We start from the raw sequence: 24,071 nt of genomic DNA, 5'->3' as shown, positions 1-24,071 counted from the left end.
AGTAAGCTTGTAGTTGGTATGCGTATGGACTTGACTTGTATACTTCAAGCTGATAGACATCCAGGGCTTGGAAAAAAAAAAATTATCTTGTTGTGGGCCACTATCAGTAAACTGACATAGACCAAATGCAAACTTTATGCTTTACAAGGGTGTGTTGTCTAGTTTCCCTCATTTAGTCACTTGTACACTTTCTCTTAAAAAAACAAATCCTGTTACCTTTGCTATTCTCACTCTTAACCATGCATTGAGTGAAGGATGATACCTAATGTAGCCATATCGCGTCAATTTATAAAATTAATCTTCAAAGAAAACAGTGGTTAGCTTCTGATTAAAGCATCTAAAATGGGAAAAATGGAGGCATAATCTTAATGCCACTTACACTAAGCCGCAGTCAGTTGCTAATGTACTATCTTTGCATGGAAAAGAAGAGACTCAACTGGAATGTTATTTATGGTGAAGCCTTTTTCATGGGGCAGATAGGTTTCTTGGGACTAAGATGAACCACAGCCCTAACGTGCAGAATGGCAGCAGAATTTGTCAAAACTGACGTCAACCTTTAAAAAAAAAAAAGCACACTTTAACTAAGATTTTTTTTTTCCTTCTCTCCATGCTGTTGGGAGGTGGAGCTTTTCACAGGTCATGTGTTAGACTGCTTTTATATCCCAGGGAAGGAATAAATGAAAAATAAACCAGAAAAGTTCAGGATAGTATTATACCTAATATGTAAAGTAATTACTTTAACAAGCTAATTAACTTTAATGGACTGTCCTGCTATTCCCTTGTCTCCTTTACTGACCTGTCTGTTGAAGCTTTCTGTAAACTTTCTGCTCTATTTGCATAGATGCAAATAATTTGAGACTGCTATTGTTGGTTAATCTAGAATCTGCACCTGGTTTAATTGCTAGGAATTATAATGAAATGTTCAGGGTGGCAGGGAGCAGGGAAGGATACATAAATAATTCATTCTTCATGCTGTGAAGAAGTGAGGAAATATTTGAAAATAAAGAGATGAAAATGAGAGAGGTATTTAGTAAGGAACAGGAACAGCCAGTGAGGGGCAATAGAATATCTTGGTTAAAATTTCAGCAGTGATAAGGGAAACAGTGGCAATAATATATGTAATGTTATACTTTTACACAGTGGGATTTTTAAAGGAGCCTGTAGGTGTTACTTAATCAAGGTTTATTGAAATTTTGTAGGGATTAGGAACTTAATTGTTGAGTCGTTTGAAAAATTTGTTCTTTTTAAGGGACACATAATTTTATAGAATTAAACTCCAGAGTTCAAATCAATCAGTAAGAAGCAGACTCGTAGTTCTTGAGAAAACAGTGGATACGGCCTGGTTCAGGATGAAGGATAACTCTACACAAAAGAGCTTTTGGTTCTGGATTCTTCAAGAAATGTGGTTATCTGAAGTCATCTCTGAGAAGTCAATAAGTAACAGTCCTACCTCTCTGAGGCAGAGAAAGAAAAAACTCTTGTATATAATATTATACTGTAGTAGGTCTATGAAATCTTTTTTAAGAATGTCTTTCATACAATATAAACATAACTTTAGAATTCTGTCAATTATCTTAGAACTACTTGGTGCTGCTTGTTGTATTAGGACTGGCTGGCTCAGTGTAGTATGCCTGATGTGGGCAATAAATCTCAAAAAATTATGGGCTGCTTCAAAGAACATTTGATAAAACAGTCAATTAGTCATCATTTCAGCAATTAAAAATAGCAGTGTCTCTATCTAGCTAAGCTGTTTAATATGCTAGCTCAAAGGTTTTGTCTTCTAGCCATGGTAAAAAACCCTCTGTCACAGTGTTCATTGTTGCTACTACTTTCTTTCCAGTCAGAGGCTGTCTGTTAGAAGGAGATAAGAAAGGTACTTTGAATTTTTCTATAGTTGGGCTAGTTTTCCTGGAAACCCTAAAATATCATCCAAAAAGCTTGGGAGCAGTCTGAATTCAGACAATATTGCTTACTGAACTCCATGCTTACTTAGTACAGACCAAGACTGGTTGACTAAATGAATTCAGTTAAATAAAATAAAAAAGTATCCATTTACTACTGAAAAAGAATACAGAAGCAACTTTTCTTTTGCTGTTGGTGTTGCAGGTTTAGTGTCACTGAAGCAAGAATTAAGTATCTAGTTCTTGATAACAGTTAGAAATAAGGAAACTGAGTAAATTCTGTGCCCAGATGTTGAAATAAATAGCCATTCACCTGGCTTCTAGAATATGCATCATCATACAGAGCTTATAACTCAGTTTCATTCAGATGTCAGTTTTAGAGAAGAAGACTTCTCTCCCCACCCCACTATTCACTTCAGAGAACCATCATCAAGATTGATTAGCAGTGAATACCTTAATGAAGATCATGAGCACTGACATGATGATATATAAGGCTTCAGATGAGATCACTCCCAATTAGCACAGCATTGCTCTCAGTCTAATTAACCCTGTTGGGAAGCAGTTTGTCCAAGCTAATATAACCGTATGTCACATCACTGTGTGGAATCCTCCCAGAACTATCTCCTGTTAGTGCCTGTCCTTTTACTGCTATGCAACACATACTGCATGCATACTCTATGGCCTCACTGCTGTAGAAGTTTCAATAAGTGTTTTGAAATTTTCAGTTAAGAAATAATTGGCTGTAATAGTTTGAACCTATTAAAAATATAGTAGTGTTCAAGTATCATCCAAGAGCAGAACACCTGCTTCCTTGATGTACTAACAATTATATCATTTTAGAAATAACATTACTGCAGAGTTAGATGATATTTGATATGAGGGTACATCCCATTTTATCTCGTTCATTAATGTCTAAGGAATATTTATTTATAGCTATGATACATAGCCAAAAGCATAGTAAAAATATCTTCTTTATATTCAGCATTTACTATAGAACACCAAATGAAACATATATTTTTAATTGTCTAGTATCATAAATGCTAACAGTAACTCTTTGGAAAATGTCCTGTATGAAGTTTTTGTTTGTTTTTCAGTTTTCTGTGACTTTGTCATTAACCTTTGTCCACATTGTTTTTTTGTTTGTTTGTTTGTTTTTCATTTGCAAATATGCCATGCATATGATTTTGGAGCGTATCTACAAAACTAGAATGCATCTGTTGCATGACACTCTATGTATTGGCAGACTGTGTATGAATAAGTCTGGTTTGGGGGTTTTTTGATTTGTGGTATTAAGAGGAGTTATTTCAGCGAACACTTGTCCTATTGTTTATTTTGTTTTCTGTGACACTTGAGAGATATTTCTACTGCTGAACCAACAGAGATTAGTCTCATTTAATAAGGTACCAAACAGTTAATTCAGAGCCTAAACAAATATATTGGTATTTTATTTACATAATAACAATGCTTTAGAGTAAAATATACCAGCATTCATAAAATAGAATGCAAAAGTTTTACATCAGTTTGGAAAGGTTTTTTTTTTTTTTTTTCTATTTCAGTTTTTCAGCTTTAGGGTGAAATTTTCTTTAGTTATGATGCATTCAACATATTATGTCAAATTCCAGTAGGTACTGTGGATCACATTACCCTGCTGATGCAACTTGGAAATGGTATTTCATACATTATGATTTCGAAGAAATAAGTTTTATGAACCTAGAGTAGCTAAATATCAATTCCTATTAAGTGTAGTGGTTGTTTGGTACTCTTCATTTAAAAAGTTAACATTTTCTGATAATTACCAAACAGTGATTTTGGGGGCTGGGAGAAGACACCAAGTTTTTCAATTTGATGATAACCACTATTTAAGGTTGCCGTTTACAGACAAAAAGGGGGGAAAATCCGTTAAGAATATAACATTGGAAAACTGTATTTTTACCTCACTAATAGTATTTTTGGGGGAAACAAACTATACAACAAAACAACAAATCATAAGCTGTTACTTAATGATATAGCAGTAAATACAGAAAATATGATCAATGTAATGGAAACCTTAGTAAATAAGTCAATTTGCTTGGCAAGATATACCAAGGATGAAAACATTTGTCTTAGCTCTATGTCAAGACTAGTTTTAGAATTGGCAGGGAAACCTTTAAACTAAAGGTTAATCTAAGTATCAGTGAAACCCAGCAAGGGTAATTTTACCACTTGAATATCGATAAAACAGATATCATATTGAAATCAGCAAATACAGTGTTATTTATCTAAATCAATGCTTAGCATGCTTAGAAAAAAAGAGATGGAGTTGCACAGATCTGCCATCCCAAAGGAAAATCTACTTTTCATAGATATGAAGAACACAGATTAGACACATACTTAGGGTTATACCTACATGGTGGGTACCTTTTTTTTAATGTTACCAGGTGAAGATACTGAGCATGAAGGCTGTTTGATTGTTTTAATATTATCATTGCTCAGCTGCAGTCACTCCAACGTGTTTTATCCAAGCAGTATATTTGCTAATCAGACTCAAATTCTCCGACTCCATTACCTAAATTTTGAAGCTGTGTCCACTTACTACGCCAAAGATACTCAATGACATGACTTTCAAAGAAGAGTCAAAATCTCAGCGACCACATCATATTACACAACCAACTGCTAGAAATAATTTTTTGTATTATGTTTTAATATTCTATGTTCAGTGTTTTCAAACAGAAACATTTTATAGTCCTTTTTATGAACATGAAGAAGCTTTTATTGTCAGATAAAGCTGATGGTGCAAGTTCACTGGACATAGACTTCCTATAGACTCCAATGGGAATTCAGGATAGATCAAGGATTTTCAGGATTGAACCTTAAATCCTTAATAATCGTTCCACAAAGCTCAACTGAAGTCAAGTTAACTTTCCCACTCTTCTCAGCCAGATCAAGACTGGGCTATTTCTTAACAGTCACATATTGKGTATAGAAATACACCTACAATTATACTATTATTTTCAGTAGCTCTATTAAGAACTCAATTTTGATATCAGTTCTTGTTTTAATGAAACATCTATTTTTTTTCCTTAAATATATGTTATTGTCTAATAGTAATTTGRTATTTCATTTAGAGGGTATTTACAGATATGAGTCATTTTGATACAGAACACTCCTATACTAATTGTATTTACTCCATAGGAAGAAGGAGGAATAAATAATCTTTCACATAGCAGCTTCCAAAATGAAAAGAGCTAAAAGATAAAACTCATAAACATAACAGAATGAAGAGCTGAAATAGAAAAAATTTGTACAGGTATCCCAAATAACTTCAGTTTCAATGTATATTGTTTGGACTTTTATTTATTTCCCAGAAATGAAAACCAAGATGTGAAATTAGGCTGAATTAAATCTCAGCTGATTAAGGGTCAATAGTTCAAAAGGCAATATTGTATGAGAGACTTAAAGGTATTTGCTGAGCTGGAGAGAATCTCATGAACATTTTGAGTCAGACCACAGTTTTTACTAGCTCATTTCTTAGAATGGCCTTTAGCAGATGCTTAGGGAAATGGTTTAAACAACAAGAAATATAAAGAAAAGCTTTCCTTTCAGTTACTCTCACTACATTATAAAAGCCAGCATTCCTGAAATGAATGGTTCATTCAGCTATCCCAGTTAAAAACTACTTATGTATGGGCTGTCCCTTCACTAGTTCTGTATAAATCTATAGCATTTTGACTTACCTCACGTCTTCTAGCAGTGAATTCCACACATACAAAGTGAAAAGCACTTTCAGAGAAGACATAAATAATTGTCAGAAAAACTGATAAGTCAGAAAAAAAAATAGGCTGACTGTGGCAATATGAACATTCCTTGTATTCAGCAAACTACAGCTAGCTCATTATTGTAGGCAAGATTGAATTTTACCTCTGCAAGAATGAGGACAAAATAAAAATTGTCAAAATATTGGAATTATTTAAATTTAATACCAACAAAATAAATAATGGTGCATAATGTGACATTATGATGTATAATATTTTACATATTCAGTAAAAAACAAGTGGAGTTACACATTCATTTCTGAGATTTGTCTTTTTCTTTTTGCCCTCCTTGAAGTAATGCAAAACCATTAATTAGATCTGAGTCAGTTGGTAGTTATACTACTTTTCCTTTCAAAGTCTTTGTACAAGTCCTCCTCAGATGATGAGGTGTCTTGTGGGTAGTCCTGAGAGCAACTTGATGTGAAAGGTGGCTTCTCATCAAGTCATTACTAAATGCAGGAGAAGTGGTGGAGACCTGGTTAATGTGAAGTAAATACTGTTAATAGCGCTATAAGCAGTGAAGCTACATTTGGTACAAAATAGCTTCGTACTGTGGAACATATGTACCAATCCAGTTTCAAAGAAAAACATTGCTGACTGGAAAGAGTAAAACCACATTAATTATGCTTTGGGCAAGTAGGAGGAAGACAGGAATATACACACATGTAGAAACTTGCAGATACATAAAGCATGTGCAGCTTATACAATCCCCATGCTCAGTAGGTCCTGGCTAGAGTTCAAAAAGCAGCCCAGGATAGCACTGTAATACACAAATAACGGATGGTATAATTAAAAAAAAATTGTTTCATATATTGTTGAGTCATGTCTGACAGAGACTAGTGCTGTGCTGTAGACCTAGCTTTAGCATACAGTGATCCTAAGGAACATGGTACTTGTTTACAGCTGTCAGACGCTCGCACTCTGGTCAGTCATATGATTGTGTTATGGAGGAGAGGTATAAAACCATTTTTACTTACAATACATCTGCCTTTCATGTAGAAAAGTAGATGTGCAYGGACGTGTGTGCAGCAGAAACCTGACAGACCTGATTTAGGCTGGAGGTGTCAGAGGACCACTGAGCACAGTTGGGGGGTTTATGGCTTTGTAATCTCTGTGAGCCTTAGGCAAGCTGCTGCCTGCTTTTAGACTGGAAGGAATTTCTTCCCATGCTGCCAAAATGAATAGAATTATATATAATATTTAATCTTCCTCAGAACAGGTCAAGGACTATGTTATTCGGGAAACTATTCTAGACTGACCTTCTCATGGTTCAGTAGATGATAGGTGTCTAGTATCAATACCTGGTTTATACGAAGGACATATGCCTAACAGTGACCATATCCAAAAGGATAAGAATTAAGAGTCTGAGGCATCTTCCTTGCTACAATGGAGAGATAACAACCAGCAACCCCTTAGATATCATGACATTATGATTCTAGGGAGTATCACAGTGTCTAAGAAGTTGGCATGAAGCTGTCTGGAAAGGGGATTGATTACGTGACAGCAGCCCTCAAAAACATTTACTGCAACTATTGGGGATAGCAAACAATAGGGATATTTCTGTTGTCTATATGCCCATACATTTGTTTCTTTTTTTTATGTAATATTTTAATACAGATGTGTAAGCAATATTGGAAACATGACTGAAATCTTCCTGATCTCCAGCCTTCTGACTTCATATGTTTAGGATATACACCAAGATCTCTCTTTTCTGATCTCTGGGCTGAGATTCTTGCATCTTGGTTGTAGAGTACCCCACTTTGCTGTTTGCTCCTAGGCACCCCATACCCTCATGACCAAGACTTTCTGTGGTCTGTGGGAATTATTCAAAAACTTTAGGCTGAGGAGGAATCCAGTACTTTTATAAGCTCTAGACTGTAATGCATAAAGTTAGCTGCTGTTGCTTACTCCATTTTCTTTGTACATACCAATTCTCTGTAAAGCACACTGGATTCTGAACAGACAAAGATTCCTCAAGCTTCCTTCTACTGACAGCAGTAGGTAAGACTCTGAGAGCTGGATTCAGATGAATTTATTCAGCTTTATAAGTTAGGTATATGAAACGAAATGCTGAAATCTAGTATATGTCTAGTTCCCAGGATACATCTCTGAGTCAGGCTTTTCAGATTCAAGGAGGGACAAAGTTGGATGGACTTCTCTGCCTTGGGCTATCTTTGACTGTCTAACATGTATTTATTTTTTTATTAAAAAAAAATATATATTTTTTTAATAAACTCTTTTCATACTCTGATATATAGTAATTTAATTCTTAGACCTGTCACTCATTACTTTTAAGCTCTAGCAAATGTAAACATATTTATGGAAAAAGGAAAGTGCATGATACGCAAAGAAAGCATAATACTTCATTGACAGACAAAACCATGCTGAATGTATGCCACATGGTATTGTAGGATGTCACCTTGCACTGATCAATTAATCTATTTTACTATATACATAGAGACTGAAAAATATTTATGAAACTTTCTGATCCTGGTGATTTTTATCCTCTATTTTTATTAAATAAGAATTGTTTTCTCTCATGGAAGCTTATAAAATTCCATAAATCTAATACAGGTGTTTAAAAACATTTTGTGGGATACTATTTTGAAATAGAAATGTAGTCTCAAAGTTTGTAAGAAGACAGCACATGTTTCTCAGAAAATTAAGTTAAATTAAGTTGTATGATATATCTTCTTATTTGTCATAAAAGTATATTTTTCAGAGTATTAGAGCATATTTTTTTTAGCAGAAAAGTATAATAGGTACCTAATGTACTTTAAAATTCCCATACTATCTGCAAAATATATTATTTTTATATCATTTAGAAAAATAGTTTTTCATAACAGTTATGCCTATTTAAAAATGCAAAAAGTGTGTCTATAGCTTTGTATTTTCTTTAGCTACTGTGACTAAAATTAAACAGTTCTGGGAGATCAGCATCTGCATGAGAAATAACAATGACATTGGCAAATAATAAATATTTCATATTAAAATTGGTTAGTGAACATTGTTATATACATCTGCTTTTTGGCACATATCTGGTGAGATGGTAATCTTAGACTAAGTAGAACTGTTAATAACTAATTTTAAAAAAAAGCTTGACAACTTATGTTTACATAAGTAATTTCTAAATTTTATTGAAGAAATTCAAACTTTCCCTATATGGATCACAAGAGACTTCATTACGGGATTCATCTGAACACAGGAAAAAAATTACAGTTTTCAGATTTTTTTTTTTTTTAAGGCCCATCTGGACAGCAGAAACATTATAGCTGCAAAGCTCTTAAATAGAAAACTGTGTGTGCTATAAGATCTATATTTTGTCATTGCAGCTATTAATAATTGCACTCAACTAGGGAAGAATTTTTAAAGCAGAATTTTATATTCAAAGTGCTCAATTACTGTATTTGAGTAGTGGAATAAGGCCCACAACTTAGCTTTACATTTGTTCAATTGTGAGCTTGTTTTAAATTTTCATTCCCCTTCAGGACAGCTGCCGTATTAGCTCTAAGACCCTACACATATCTTCCCTGGGTCTGGACATAAAACTTCCTTGCAATGCTGTTGAAGAGCAACTTACAGTACTTGAGGCTTGGGTTGAATATCACTGTGCTGAACAATAAAATCTAATTGATTGCTGTGTCCTAGAGCTTAATGTTCCACTTTCACTGGACTATGAAAGTTATATATCAGCAAAAACCTAGACATATAAGGAATTATTGTTCTTTCATTCATCAGCTTGAGAGCAGTAATGATCTTCCAGAGGAAGCATATGCTATCCAGAGTGCCATGGAATATTGTCGCTATTATGTTTGTCAAATATCAGAGCAATAATCAAGAAAAATATTTGCTAACACTGTTGAATCAATAAACCAGGGTATAATAAAGCTCTTTTTCAAAAAGCAGTTAAAAAAAAAATCTTGCCTTGGGTTTTAACATCCAGGCAAACACAAAGTATGTGCAAGTATAACACCACACTGGGTACACAAAAGAGGCTGGGGACAAAATGAGAATAAGTAAGAGAGGAACCGAGAAGGAGGTTGCCTTGGGAGAAAAAAGTTCTAAATTCTGGCATATCACATAAGCTGAATTATAATAGCTTTATAACTTTGGTGAAGTTATAATGTAGATATTTACTGATCTAGTCCCCCTAGCTCTTTGAAAAAGCAATGAGGAAAATGGTCATTTCTAGGGTGAGATTCATCTCAAACTAATGTGGAAATTTAAAATACCTCAGACAATGCACACTCCCMAAATACTTACTTCTCTCCATTGGCTATAATGGGAGCTTAGCTGAGATGGACGCTGCAACATTGCTGACAGCTATAATTAGATAAGATGAATCCCACCTTTCTCTCCTCATTTCACCAGGCCACAGTTCTTCTGAGCACGCATGTAAAATTCTACTCAGACAATTAGAGAAACTTCTGGTGTTACTTGAGAAGGTATGATATGAATCAGCTTTTGGAAAAATATGTCKATTTTCTTCCTAAAATTCCAATTTAAGGAGTCTAAGTACCATCCTGCCCCTTAAACTTTTATTTGTTTAGTGGGACAAATATAATGTGAAATAATTTTATTTTAAATTATAGCAGTTTAGTTTTAAATAGTTCGGTCATCAGCATGGTTCAATGTAAAGTCAGTAAGTACCACGAGGAGGAAATAGGACAGATAAACTTTTACCAGACTGTGAGAAGGTTCTGTAATGACATATCTTGAAAATTGATAGTCAATCATCTTATCAATTTAATAAGTGATTTTGAAAGTTGATGCAAGTGAGGAGGAGCAATATAGGAACAAAGGATTGAGGAGGGAGTAGTAAAAGCAGGAAAAGGAGATGCAGAAGAGACAGTCACATCTCATTTTCTAGGCAGCACCAAGTGGTTAAATCATCTCATCTCTGTGTGAAACTGCAGMTTCAGTGTGCCTGTTTCAGTATCACATGTCCCCTCTAACACGTGTAAATACAGATGCACAGATTTATGTCTATACAGATGTAAATCATGTACTGATATAAATCTGTACATTTACAGACATCTAAATGGGGCAAAGGCAACCTATGACTTACTCTTGATTGATATCACGTATAGTCTCACGTATCTTAAGGATACAAGTTTGAAGTAACTGACTTCTAACATTCTTTTTCTAGGGATGCTCTTAAATATATATGTGTGTGTGTGTGTAGATGTCAGAGGACGCAGGAGTGGGAGGCGGACCCGGAGTAACGACAGAGTCTCAGTATGAGTATGGTCRTTCTCCCTTTATTAGAGCTTACACAAAGTATATATAGACAAGCAATAGGCATGTGCTAGCAATAGTTACATGAYTGGCTACAGTTTCTGTCCACACGCATAAAGCGGATACGTGATTGGTGCAAGGTTGCTGTCCACGCTCCGTCGACATTTATGGAACCTAGTTCCGTCTAGACTTGTTTACCAGTTTTGTGAATACCTTCTTTTGTAGTGCTCAAGGCCGCTGCAAGGAGCGCTTGCCTTGGCCTAGATTCCTTCCTCTACCCTGAAGACGGGATTGCTCATCCCAGTCAAAGCATGCCCTCTCTCGCTTAACCATTCCCCTAACCATTCCTCCATCATGTGTATATATATATATATATATGTGTGTGTGTATAGATACACACACACACACACACACACACACACTGTCTTCATATATTTGCTGCAGTCATCACAATCTGTCCCTTTGTAAACTACTTCCAAATATTTTGTCTATTAGTAAGGGATGATCCTTCAAAGTTCTCATTTTGACATATCTCTGTGGATGCTCTTATAAATATTTTAGCTGAGAGGATATTAATATGGAAATTAGTTCCAAACTGAAAATTATGGTCCTGTGTTTTCTTTAGCTCCTAACTCAGAGACTTGTTATCGAAGCTTGGTAAATATTTGTACGGTATTTCCAAAAGAAAAAAATTCATTAAAAGTATGTATACTTCTGTGGTTAGATGAATAAAGAAATAGCAGAAATATTCAAAACTGAGGAAAATTAAGTTTTGATGGAAAGTGTGTGTGTATTTTTTTTATTCTTAACTTGTTCTTATAGAGGTTTTTTTTCAAGTCTCATTTTATTTTGTTTACACTTGATTCAGCTTATTTTATTTATTATTTTGTTATTTTCTGGAGCAAATAACATCAAGGTTAATCCAAGCATATACTGCTGTTTGGCTGAACACAAAATGAGAAAAATAGCTAAAATAGACAGAAGGATGAGGGTAAATGAATTGACAAAAACAAAAAAACAAAAAAACAAAAAACCAAAAAAACTCCAAAAAGCACAGATTTCATTTACTTTAATTCTTTCCTGCATTTTCAATTTCAGGAGAATGAAGTAACAGTTGTCTTCTATGATAAGAACAGATCATGTTTTGGTTATAGTCAAAACACTGTCAACAACCCTATAAAGGAAAAAAGCTTTGGTTTACTTGTTCACATAAATGTGTTAATTACTTTCCTTTTTCATCAAATCCATAATCAAAACCAGAATCTTTTGTTTACTCTAGGTATTTCTCTTAATTAAGTGTAAAATTATGTTGTAAAACCTGCACTTTGAGTTAAGTAATGTTTCCTAACTACTAGAAAATTTAGCGGGACACAAAAATATTTTAGAGGCAAACCTGTTATCAACCATTTTAATAAAACCTATCACAATCCCTTGATAGTGCAATGGAGGTTTCAAAGGATGTTGTGTCTATATGCGACATACATTAGATAAGGAATGCATCACTCCTTCAGGCATCTACGAAAACTGAATGTTTTATTATTTGTATATACAGTAGATTACTGTCTGTGTGAGGATATTACGGAATACAAAGCAAAATAAAAACACCAAAAAAAGTAATAAAACATGAAAAAGGTTATTTACTCTTCACAATAGTAAACAGCAAGAGAGCCTCCCCTGCTAGCTGTCATTCTGCTGCAGCCAGGCTATCTTCACACCTAGAAGGAGAGTAGCTGGCACAGTGATATTCTAATTATTTCTTGCATGTTTATCAGCAGAAGCGTTGTATCATACTAATGCAACTTTAGCTTTGAACACCTGGTCATGTATCTCTTTAAGGTGCTGTGACAGGCAGCACGCAGAGGGATTCCTGGGAATGTCTGCCTTGTTCCATAAGGCAGTGCAAAATCTAGTCCTGGAAGCAAGGGATGAGGTTCCCTGTGCAATCTTCATTTTGAACCCTCAGGTGTATGCATTATTATACAATTTTATTTGAAAAATGATGTTTTGTATGTTTGTTTGTTTGTTTCCCCATGGGATTGCTCTTTAACAGGTCTCTAGATGATTGATACTCAATGAATGAACATTTCATGTTTCCTTTAATCTTCTTCATTCAGTGCATGGCCTCAAATATTGTTTATCACACAGCATTCAAACCTGTCACTTCTCAAAGTGGCAACTGTTTTTAACCCCCTGATCTTAGAGGCTAAGGGCCTAACTAATGTCGGTAGTAGAGACTCAACACTTCTGCAAATCAGATCAAGTATTTCCAGCAAATGCCCAAATGACACAGAATATGTGCTTATGAAAAACTTGATGAATATCATTTAGGTTAGATATTAGTCTTTCTATCCAAGACAGGCTATCACATGGTAGGCCTTAGAATCAGCTTCGCAAAAATATAGCATTGTTCTTTTCACAGCAGAGAGGAGGAAATACAGGAATTCAAACGTACCTGAAGTGTTTGATTTATTTTGTTTTATTCCCCAAGCAATAAATGACTTCAGTTAAAAAGAGCTGAAGAGGACCTTCAAAGTTCTTTTAAGACAGCATTGGATAAATCCTCAATCAAGATCATTATATGAAAGTTTCTGAGGAGAACTGTGATATTAGAAAATGTGGCCCTTTGCCTTATCTGAATTATCCCTGTCTGATATTAAGGAGTTCCAAGCCTTCAGTCTTCATCTCATTTCAGACGTAAAATGTCTTTAACCTCTTCTGAAGAGAATTCAATTCAGATCAGATAGGGTTTTAGACATGACTTTGCTTTAGTTGCACCAAACAGGTTTATAGTTGAAATTATATTGAAAAATATTGCATATGCAGCAATTCTACACTGTACCCTCAGACTTTTAGATTTGCCCTTCCTGGAAGCTCTGATGGTGTCTGTCGGGAAGTCCCACCTGCACGTGATGAATGCCACTGAGGGAAATTCTTTACCTAGGGGCGCTCCCTTCTGCGTGCACGTTGGGTTTGCTCAGCAGGGTTCCACAGTGTATCCCTGCACTTGGGAGCTGCTGTTGTAGTTAAGAAAGGCCTATGTGTCATACACTGCTTATAAGCTTGCTTTCCAAACCAGCTTTACAACTAAATTAGCCACTGAGGCATCTTTCAACTACTCACTGTCTTTAATTAAAACACAGATAGAAATGCCAGTCAAGAGTAAAGAACATATTCCTGTCTAGTATGCAATATCATAGAAATCATATGGCTAAATTAGAACTCTGATAAAATAGGTTGCTTAAAATATTGTTTCAGTTTAATGATCATATTGTCATTGTCTTTCTTAGGGTAACACAAAGGTTTGGGGCTATTTATCCATAACTCGTAGGGCTCATATAGATCTGAGGATATTTGTGTGCACGTGTTTTGGAAAACAGTTTGTCTATTAGGAAAAAAAATGAAAGATCTGCTTTGAATGTGCTTTTAAAATGATGTTCTTTTACTTCATGTACAGTCTAATTCATATAACAGTTTAATATTTCAGTCAGGAGTCTCACAAACACTAAAATCCAGAGCTCTGGAAATACAAGATAAAACGTTACTAGATGTATATTTAATTTCAAAAAGGAAAACAAAACCAAAAAGCACTATTTCTAGCTAAATTCATGTATTTGGAGAAGTGAATTATCAGTTCAGTAAGGTGAACTGCAGCCTAGATATAGTGAAAACTTTTAGATTTAGCATACATGCATCTAACACTAAGAGGTATTGCCAGAAGGTATTATCCTTTTGGTAATCCACATACAGTTTTATTTTTTCTTTTCTTTTAAATTATATTATACTAGTTCCTAAAGGTACAGCCAAATTCTAAGTAGTATTGAAATAGACAATGCCAGTTCATAGTTAGATATATTTAGAGTGCCTTCTCCAAACAATGTTTAAAATATACTCTTTAGGTCATTTTAAATCATAGTTTATAAAAGAACTCCATTTAAGTGAGATGTAAAAATATGAATAGGGTTAAATATCTTGACCAAGGCTTGTAAGAACTATTAAATACCTGTCCCAACATTTTGAAATATATAACTTCTCCTTTAAACAGTCCATTTGTTCCTTCAATCAAATCTGTTAAAGTAATTGTAAGTAGGGTTTTGCTATTCCTCAGTTTCTGAACAATCAGATGAAAAAATATATAAATGAGACCAGAAATTTTTCTCACGTAGTTTACATGATCTAATAAAAAAAAATGTTTATTAAGAATTTCTATATTTCAGAATTTCTATATTTCAGTATGTTGGTCTTACTCCACTACAGAAGTAAAAACAATTGAGCTATGATTCTAAATTAGCTACTCTGGCATCAGGATTCCTTAAAATGTTGTTTCCTAGTAATTCAAGATATGTAATAGAACACTGAAATTGCATATCTCTATGAAAAGGCATCTATTTCACTAAACTGATAAATTTCAGAGGTCAAAAATCTATTTCAGTTTTTGTCTTTTTAGCACTGATAATATGTACAATGTGTAAATTAAACTGTAGTACAGGCAGACATAACCTCATGCACATCATCCCTTAGCTGAGAATTTCTGATATTGATCAGATTTTGTTTTGTTTCAAATAGCAAACATTTTTGAAAGGGAGAAACTACATTTCTTGTAGTTCTCCAAAGTTATTCAAAAAGAAAAAAAGTCTAAATCTGAAAGTCAGAGTATAGCTGTAAGAAAAAGCCACCTGGTAAACTGTGACATGAACATACAGCACATCAGGTACTCCGTGGTAACTACCTGAGCATGTTCATATTAACAAATGGTGTGGTGCACTGATAGACCATGGTATGACACACTCTGGTCCAAGGGCCTGCTGCCCATATTAGACGCACTCTTTCTTCATAATACTAGTTACCTTGCATTTGGTTCAGTTTAAACTTCTTTTTGTTTGCTAATACAAAAAAACCCAGCTGTTGCAGGATAGTTATGTACCTATAAATTATCATTGAAGATAAGCATTAACTTGTGGTCATAACCCTTATTTTTCCTTTCTTAAGGCCTGAGGTTTGATTCCCTGTGAGGTAACTGAAACAGCAGGGAGTAGATGATGATGTTTTGTCATAATTTAACTTGCTTTTTTTTTGCTAATTGATTTGCCACACGTGTGTTACACACACACACGCACACACACACACATATGTGTGCACACAAAGAAAGTTGTTTTTCTACTTTAATTCACAAAAAAGTCATTTGGAAAGTTTGACCATAAAATGGCTAGCTGTAATGAAAAAAAAATTCTCACAGTATCATAGTTACTAAACCAATAATAAATCGAGACTACATTCCAGTGAATTGCTGTTGTTAAATACATTGTAAACAGTACAACAACATATTTTGGCTTTTTTTGGCTTTTTTCTCTTTAAAGTAGTCTAAATGTGAATTTTTGCATGACTTTTACATTAGATTCTATTTTCTTCTACCAGGTTGACTGGTATGAATCTACCTTCTCCTGTTATCAGCAGTAAGAACTGGTTACGACTCCATTTCACATCTGACAGTAATCACCGACGGAAGGGATTTAATGCTCAGTTCCAAGGTAGGAAATACATAAGTGCATCACAAAAGTCTTTTTCCTTTAAGCATAGCTGGAAGTGATGGTGGTAGGAATTTGTGTTTAAATACCAGGGACATGTTGCAAAGAGCTGATGGCTGTACTACTACTACTACTCTTACACTGAGTAGCTGTTATCAATGTGTGATCGGGCGTCTTTAGAGATTTACTTTTGACAAAAGTATCTGTGCTTCCCATATCAGTTACTCAAAGTATGTACTTGCTTGCTTGCTTTTTCTGTAATAAATTGTTTTGCATTCAGTCAGGTCTTTTCTTTAAAAACATGCCTGGAATTCAACTTGCAGAAAGCCTGTTCCACATATAGGCACTCCCCTATCAAAATGTTTTCTTCCTTCATTATTCTTAATCAAGCTCTTATCCTGAAGCTACATTCATCACTAGGAAATTTAGCTCCTCCTTAGCACAGCATAGACCAAATATCAGACTCCTGCATAGATTTACATATACAAGTTTAAAAGAAGACAAGAGGATGTCAATGTTGCTGTCACTTGCTGCTTACATTCACTTAGATATTCATTAAAATGCAGGGTTTTTTAAAATGGAATCTTTATTGATTTTTGTACTTCGTAAATCATCATTCAAGATCAAAGACATTGTAGTTATTACATTGAAAACAGAAGAGCTCTGTAAGTCAGAAATGCACTCAGCTTCTTACTTCATCTGTGCTTTTAAATTCTGTACTTACATCAGCTGTTTCAACATTTTACCCCACATACCAAAAGCGTATTCAGCTTCTATGATTAAGTCATTTATGAGTTTAAAACTTCCTTTTTTTTCCATACACTGTAGGGCCTGTATCATTTTAGAAATTACAAAATACACTGCAACAACCATATGTTTCTGGTGACAATATGACATATGCATAAAATATGTACAGAAGCATTTAACATACATAGTCCTTTTTTCTTTAAAAAGATGTTGATGATTATATTTAAAAATAAATATCTGTGCAACTGCATATTATTTTGGCAGTTCAAGGTGGGTATGTATTTTGCGATCTCTTGCACTTATAGCTTATTTGTACAAAGTTTACTGAGGATATATAATACCATTGTTGACAACTGTGAATTTAAATGTGCTACTTTATGTTAGTGCTATGTCTTAGACCTATAACCAGAGGTAACAAAACCAATGTGGCTTATCCTGCTGATACACCAGAAAATTAAGAACTGATAGAATAACAGAGGAAAGTCTGGGACACAGTAACGAACACTATAAACTACTTCTCTGTTCTTTTTCAGTATATCTTATCTCTAATCAAATGCTCACCATGGAATTAAATCTTTAAGGAAATATCTAGGGAGATCATTAGTTCAGCTGCATGTCTGTTGCTGTGCATAATACATCAGACGTTTTATTTGGATGTAAGCCTGAAACTTGAATCTTGTAGAATACTGCACACAGATGACAAATAGAAGTAGCTTATTACATTTCAGATTCTTACAATTATGGAAAATTCCTTTTCTCATTTAAATTATCCCTTTAACATGCAGGTTGATACAACTTTACTGTATTAAATGCAAACATACCTGATTTTAATGAGTCACAGCTATATAGAACATCTTAACAGGGTCAATAGCAAATAAATAAATTCCTATGTTAGTGTTAGAAACATTCTAAACTGTGACTTAAAAACTAGGAAACAGTCTTTCAGCACTGACTATACATAGGATGAAAATTCAGAGCACCATTCAAAATTAATTTATCAAACAGCTTTATCAATTCTTTTTATTACATTTGTACTTGAGAAATAAGCAATACTTTAGGCATTTTATGGTAAGCAGAAGTGGCACTGATATTCATAGCTGACAAAGCCTATTAGTATTACAAAATCACAGAACACGAAGGGACCTCTGGAGATAATCTAGTCCAATCCCCGCTCACAGCAGTCACCTAGAGCAGGCTGCTCGAGGCTGTGTCCAGATGGGTTTTGGATATCTCCAAGGATGGAGACACTCCACAACCTCTCTGGGCAACCTGTTCCAGTGTTTGACCACCCTGACAGTAAAATAGTCTTTTCTTATGTTTAAGTGGAATTTCCTGTGCTTCAGTTTGTGCCCATTGTCCCTTGCCCTATCTCTGGGCACCACTGAGAGTCTGGCTCCGTCTTCTTTACGCCCTCCTATCAGATATTTATAAACCTTGATGAGATCCTCCCTGAGCAAGGCTAAACAATCCCAGCTCTCTCGGCCTCTCCTTCTATGTCTTTGTTTTCAGCAGCTTATTAAAGCTAAGAATCAACAACTTTGACTGATGTTTCCATTTTACGTGTTTTTCTCAAGTAAAATAATTTTTTGAGCCTGTCAGGACAAACAGGCAAGAATCCTATGAAATATGTGACCTTGTTCCCCAGCAGAAAATCCTGACTATGACAGGATGCCTCTAAGGTCAGACTGTATCCAGGCACAATTTTTAATTTTGTCCTACTGGCAAGTCCTGTAGTATAGACTATATGACCCTGGAATTTCCAGAGGAATTCTTTCCTTATGCTAAACTATGTCTAACAGTTTAAGCACACTATTGCAGAATTCCCACATATAGTTGGGACAGAATTATAGTTGAACTCTCCTGTCTATGAGACAGTTAAAATAAAAACACAGACTTTCTGAAGCAACCACTAAACTGTAAACACGTCACCCATAGAAGAGTGTCAGTTACCAATCTGTCCAAAACCCAAGGATCTTTATGATTCTTCTTCTATTTTCCCAGATTTCCTGGATCTTGGCCAATGTCTTTCAGGGAATCTAGTATTCCTCTTTCTTAAGTTCCTTTGACTGCTTTTTTCTTTTGCTTCTTCCTTAGAAATAATGTTCCCTCTAAAATCACCCCGTGTTGCCTTTTTGTGCTTGCTTGGCTTTTTCATTCATAAATTGATTTTTGTGTGTGTGGTAAAGCTGTACAATCATGCTGCACAAGAGTAGCTGTCTCCATTGTTTCGGGGAAACTCAGGGAGTCAGCAATTTTGATTGACCTTTGCAGACCTTAGATACTAATTGAAATGAGCCCATTACACCTTTCTAGATGGTGAGTTATTACATGCTAGGGTCCTGATGGCAAAAACTTTTTTTTAATAGATATCAGGTATAAATGTTATTTACAGAACAAAATTACAAAAAGATATTCCTCCAAAGGGTTGTAGCTTGTGCATTTAGAGACTGCAGCATAATGCAGCACCTTGTCAGTATACAATAAAATTTCCAAATACTGAATACCCAACTTTACAAATGTATTATATGTTTAGTATTTTTAATACCAATCTATTTGTTTTGATCTTGCGTGTCTGTTGTGTTTTCACTGGGAATTAGGATGAGAAGGACTGGAACTCCCCAGTCCTGGGAGTCATTACAGGTAATGATCCCTCCCCTAGGCATATCATAAAAGAGCTACTCAACCTTTCTTTTCACATTCAGACAGCAGCTGCTTCTGGCCCTACTCAGTCTGCATCGTTTGGGCAAATACAAAAGAATGCCTATTTTATATATGTCACTGAACTGTTAATTCATTAGTATGAAAGCTTCTTTGGAAATGTTTGTACTTTGAAAAATGTATTTGTAGTACTAAATTTAATCACTTCTGTGGAAGAACAAGCACATAATAACAAATTATAAACTTAATGGACTTAAGTGACAGACTGATAAAAGCCAAAAATATGCAGGTTTAACTCAGTTTTACATGGTTGAAAGACAGATTGAAGAAGATTAAAGTGCCATTTTTTGCTCTACTATTTTGGGCTGCCTTTAGAAATAAGATATTTAATCTTGAGACTTAAGTCTTGTTCCCAAAAAATAGTAATCCTCAAACTAATGGAAAATGAAGTAGTACCTATTGTTGCTTACTCTTTTGAGACTAGTTTAGAACTGGCCACTCTATTCCTGTGGATCTAAAATTGTTTCTTTTGTTGGAACTCATCAGATTTATCACAAGACAATAAATTCCAAATAATATTAAATAACAATAACATATGCCAAGCCCATTGCTATTTCATTTGATTGTCTAGTTGTGAGATTGCTTCAGTTACTGGGGAAAAAAAAAAAAGCTGAAAGGCGAAGTGAATGGTGTGAGGCAGTTGCTGAATCCAGCAGCCCGCCAGAGGCGAGGCTGGTGCAGCTCCATCCCCCAGTTCCAGCCATCCGTGAAGCTGAGCAGGTATTCCCAGCACACACATACACCCTACACACACACATGCACACACACACACGCACACACACACAAACAGGTCTCAGTCAACTCCCAGGTCCTCACGCGCCCCTGGGTCCCAGATTGCTGCAGCTACTCACCGGATAATCCGTCACAATCCCCAGCTGCTCTTCCCCTGCACCCCATGGTGAATCCCGTTCCTCCGAGGCAGTCCCCCCCTCACTGTGTGAGATGACTTTTTCCTTTCCATAGGAAGAATTTGGATTTCAGAGTTTTTCTATGGTTAGCAAAATTGGCTGGACAAGCAAATTCACTGTGCATAGTTTTATATCTAATTGGTAGTTCTAATATTTTAATAAAATAAATTCTAATAATTCTGTTTGTCAGTTCGAAAAGCAAACAAAGGAAGGAAAATGAAATGTTTTGGGTTGTTTGCTAGAATTAGCTTTGGTTGATTGGGAAAGGCTAAGTTGCAGCAATAAAGTAGCCAAAATAACAAGATAATAAACACGATGTAATTTGATATGAACTGAAATGAATAATTAAAGCAATATATTAGAATTATATGCTTGAATACATTAACTAAATATAGTTTTTAAATGCTTGGCAAGAGGAATATATAAATAAAACCATGTAGTATAAAAGGTATAGCCGGCTGGTGGGTCTTTGGACTTTTCCTTGAATCGTCTTTATTGTCTCACTTCCCTCAGGCCAGACTAGAAGGTTAAAAGATCTTTGAAAAACGAATAGATATAGTGTGAAGGGTTTTTTTTTCTCCTGCCATTTTGTTGTGTATCTTGATCTTTTGATGTTGATTTTAGTTATAAAAAGGTTATGCCTCAATTTCCTAGTAGACCTGTGGTATTTCTGTGATACTTTCAGAGTATCTGGTCAGAAGCAGACCTGGTTTAAATGGTCTTGTCTAAGCTGACCACCACCAGCAGAAATCACAGTCTAACAAGTGCAGGCCTGCTTTGCCATGCCTGCATCATACCAGCAACCTATTTAGGTGAAATTCTAGTCTCCTGGAAGTCAGCACCCTCAGTGGGGTAGCTGGACTCCGTTCTTGGTCTCCCTTGTTCTGTGATGACACTGTCATCAACGAAAAAATGTTACATCCACTCAGGTGTGGGCCTCTTTCTTCTCACCCCTCTGCCCTCATCTATGCTGATGTGAAAAGCTGCTTCCCATATCTTCAGTAGGAAAAGTTGCAAAGCATGTGATTTGGCTTCTGCTTCTGCTTCAAAAATACATCAAAAAACCCACAGAGGTCAACTAATTAAGTATGCTGGTTTTGGCAAGTTAGCAGAAAGGTTCAAGGAGGTATTAGACATTTTGATCATTATGCACCAGAAGTTATCTGTCTGCTCTGTTTGATTACCTTGAATAATTCAGGATTTAACAAATAGATAATCCTGAAGTCAAACAATGAATATAATAGAGGCTGCTGTAATAAATCTGCACTAATGGAAAACCAGGAGTGAAATAATGTATAATAAACTGCTAGGTAAAGTAGATCTTTTCAAAGAATTTTTATAATTCAGTGAGTCTGCAAATGAGTGCATATCTATCTATCTATCTTTCCTACACATTATTTAAACCATTAGAATTGGTGTTTGAAATAAGGCGGAAGAATTTATGGTATTTCCTCAGTAGATGCACACATGGTACTTTTAATCAGGCATTTCAATGAATATTGCCATTCATATCAGAGTAAATTTAGAAAAGAAAATTAGTAAAAGCAATTAATAAAGTCAAAAAGCTAAAAGAGGCCATTTTCTTCTAGCTCTCAAGTGATACTGAATATCACTTCCCATTAAATTGTACTGAGGCAATAACTTGTGTTTTGTTAAAGTGTTATTATCAGGAAAGGAATCCAATCTTGATATGAAAACACCAACAAGTAGATAATCCACCATGTCTCCTGACTGTTCTTTTCTGTGGTTAATACCATCACTGTTAAAAATGTGTGCCTGACTTTTCAGTTGTATTAGTCTGGCTTAATCTTTTTGTGTCCAGTAGTGGGGGCATATTTTCCTTCAACAAAGTAAGAAGCCTTTTCTTAACCAGTAATTCCCCTCTTTGAAGCACTAAATCACCTCTCAATCTTCTAGATAAACTAAGTAGGTTTAGCTCTTTAAATCTCTCCTTCAAAGTAACTTTCACCAGTGTCTACATTTACTTCATTGTGGATTGGTGTTATTTGTAAGTACCAGTGAACACTTTTGTGATTTTAGATCTCTAAATGTCTTTAAAAATCTGACTTCAATTACATTATATTATTTTACAGAACATCTTTGCTGCTTTTTGTAGCGTATTCAGTTTTTAATTATCTACCAGTTGTAATTGATACATTTGGCTTCTCTTCTGTAAGAAATTGCACTTGACAAATTTCTGCATCAGTCTTTTATGTTAGTACATTACTGTCTTTTGTTTACCCTTACTGTTATCATGCAGATACTTTTTGATGAAGGTGAGATGACATGATAATAATAATACAATTCAACATGCTTATAGCTAAAACTGAACCTACAGGTAAAACTACATTTCCATGTATTTATTTTCTTAGTACTGCTAGTTTTTTTTAAAACAAATTATGAGCACTTAGGAGCTTATTTAGTTAAGTCATGTTAAACTATATGACACATGCCTTAGGAGCCTACATACTTTATTTTCTTAACTGTGTCAGTATGTCTGCCATGGCTGTTGTAGGTAGACTACACTTGTTAATTTGCCTTTACTCTTTTCTTCCCTTTATTTCTTGCTCTTGTTAAAGTCTCTTACACTGTACGTTTCTTCCCCGCTTTGGCGTCACAATAGCAGGTTTCCCCGCGTTCTATAGTACAGGCATTGCAGTATTGAAAAGTCGTTTATTCTGAGGGTTCTTTCTTTTGACCTGTTTGGTAAGTGTGTGCTAAACTATTTTCACAGAACTTTAGTTGAGTGTAATTGATTTACATACAATAATCGATTTACATTTAAAGAAGGCTTGGTTCACTTATGGGGTAGAATCTGTACAATTCTACTGTGAGATAAGTTCTTGTAGAATGTTTGCTTATTAAGTAGGAATGAATACGTCTTGCTTCTATTAAAAATAAGGTTCTTTTGCCCTAAGCTTCATAAGTGACTGTTGATTTCAAATAACTCCATTTTTGGAAATTAACTTAAAACATCCTATTCCAGGCTGATTTTCAGTCTGTCTCAAAATCTGAGTCCCTTAATGTATCTTACACTGGCATCTGAGAATATAAAATACCCAGTACTATTAATCACTGGCCTATGTTTGCTTATTTCTCAATTTATGTTATTTGATCAAAAAGGAGAATTTAATCTAATAAAAATTATAAGAACRAAATCAATATTTGATATCTCATTCTCTCTCACACTGAATATATATTTAGCCTCTCTGAAAAATGCTTTGTTTGATTTTTTGTGGGGGTACT

General features: G+C 35.0%; 1 protein-coding gene across 1 annotated transcript in view; it reads left to right on the top strand.

Annotated features, from left to right (window-relative positions):
• Window positions 1-24,071, top strand: part of LOC112972101 (CUB and sushi domain-containing protein 1) — a 579,349-nt gene that overhangs the window by 161,144 nt on the left and 394,134 nt on the right. The window contains exon 5 of the mRNA XM_026078182.1: window positions 16,343-16,455. Coding sequence (XP_025933967.1) covers window positions 16,343-16,455 — 113 coding nt within the window. The remainder of the gene's footprint in view (window positions 1-16,342; window positions 16,456-24,071) is intronic.

This window comes from Apteryx rowi, unplaced genomic scaffold, assembly GCF_003343035.1.
Source record: "Apteryx rowi isolate R43461 unplaced genomic scaffold, aptRow1 scaffold_474, whole genome shotgun sequence".
Taxonomy (NCBI): domain Eukaryota; kingdom Metazoa; phylum Chordata; class Aves; order Apterygiformes; family Apterygidae; genus Apteryx; species Apteryx rowi.
Note: the sequence above shows the minus strand (reverse complement) of the source record. Positions and strands in the feature narration are given on the sequence as shown.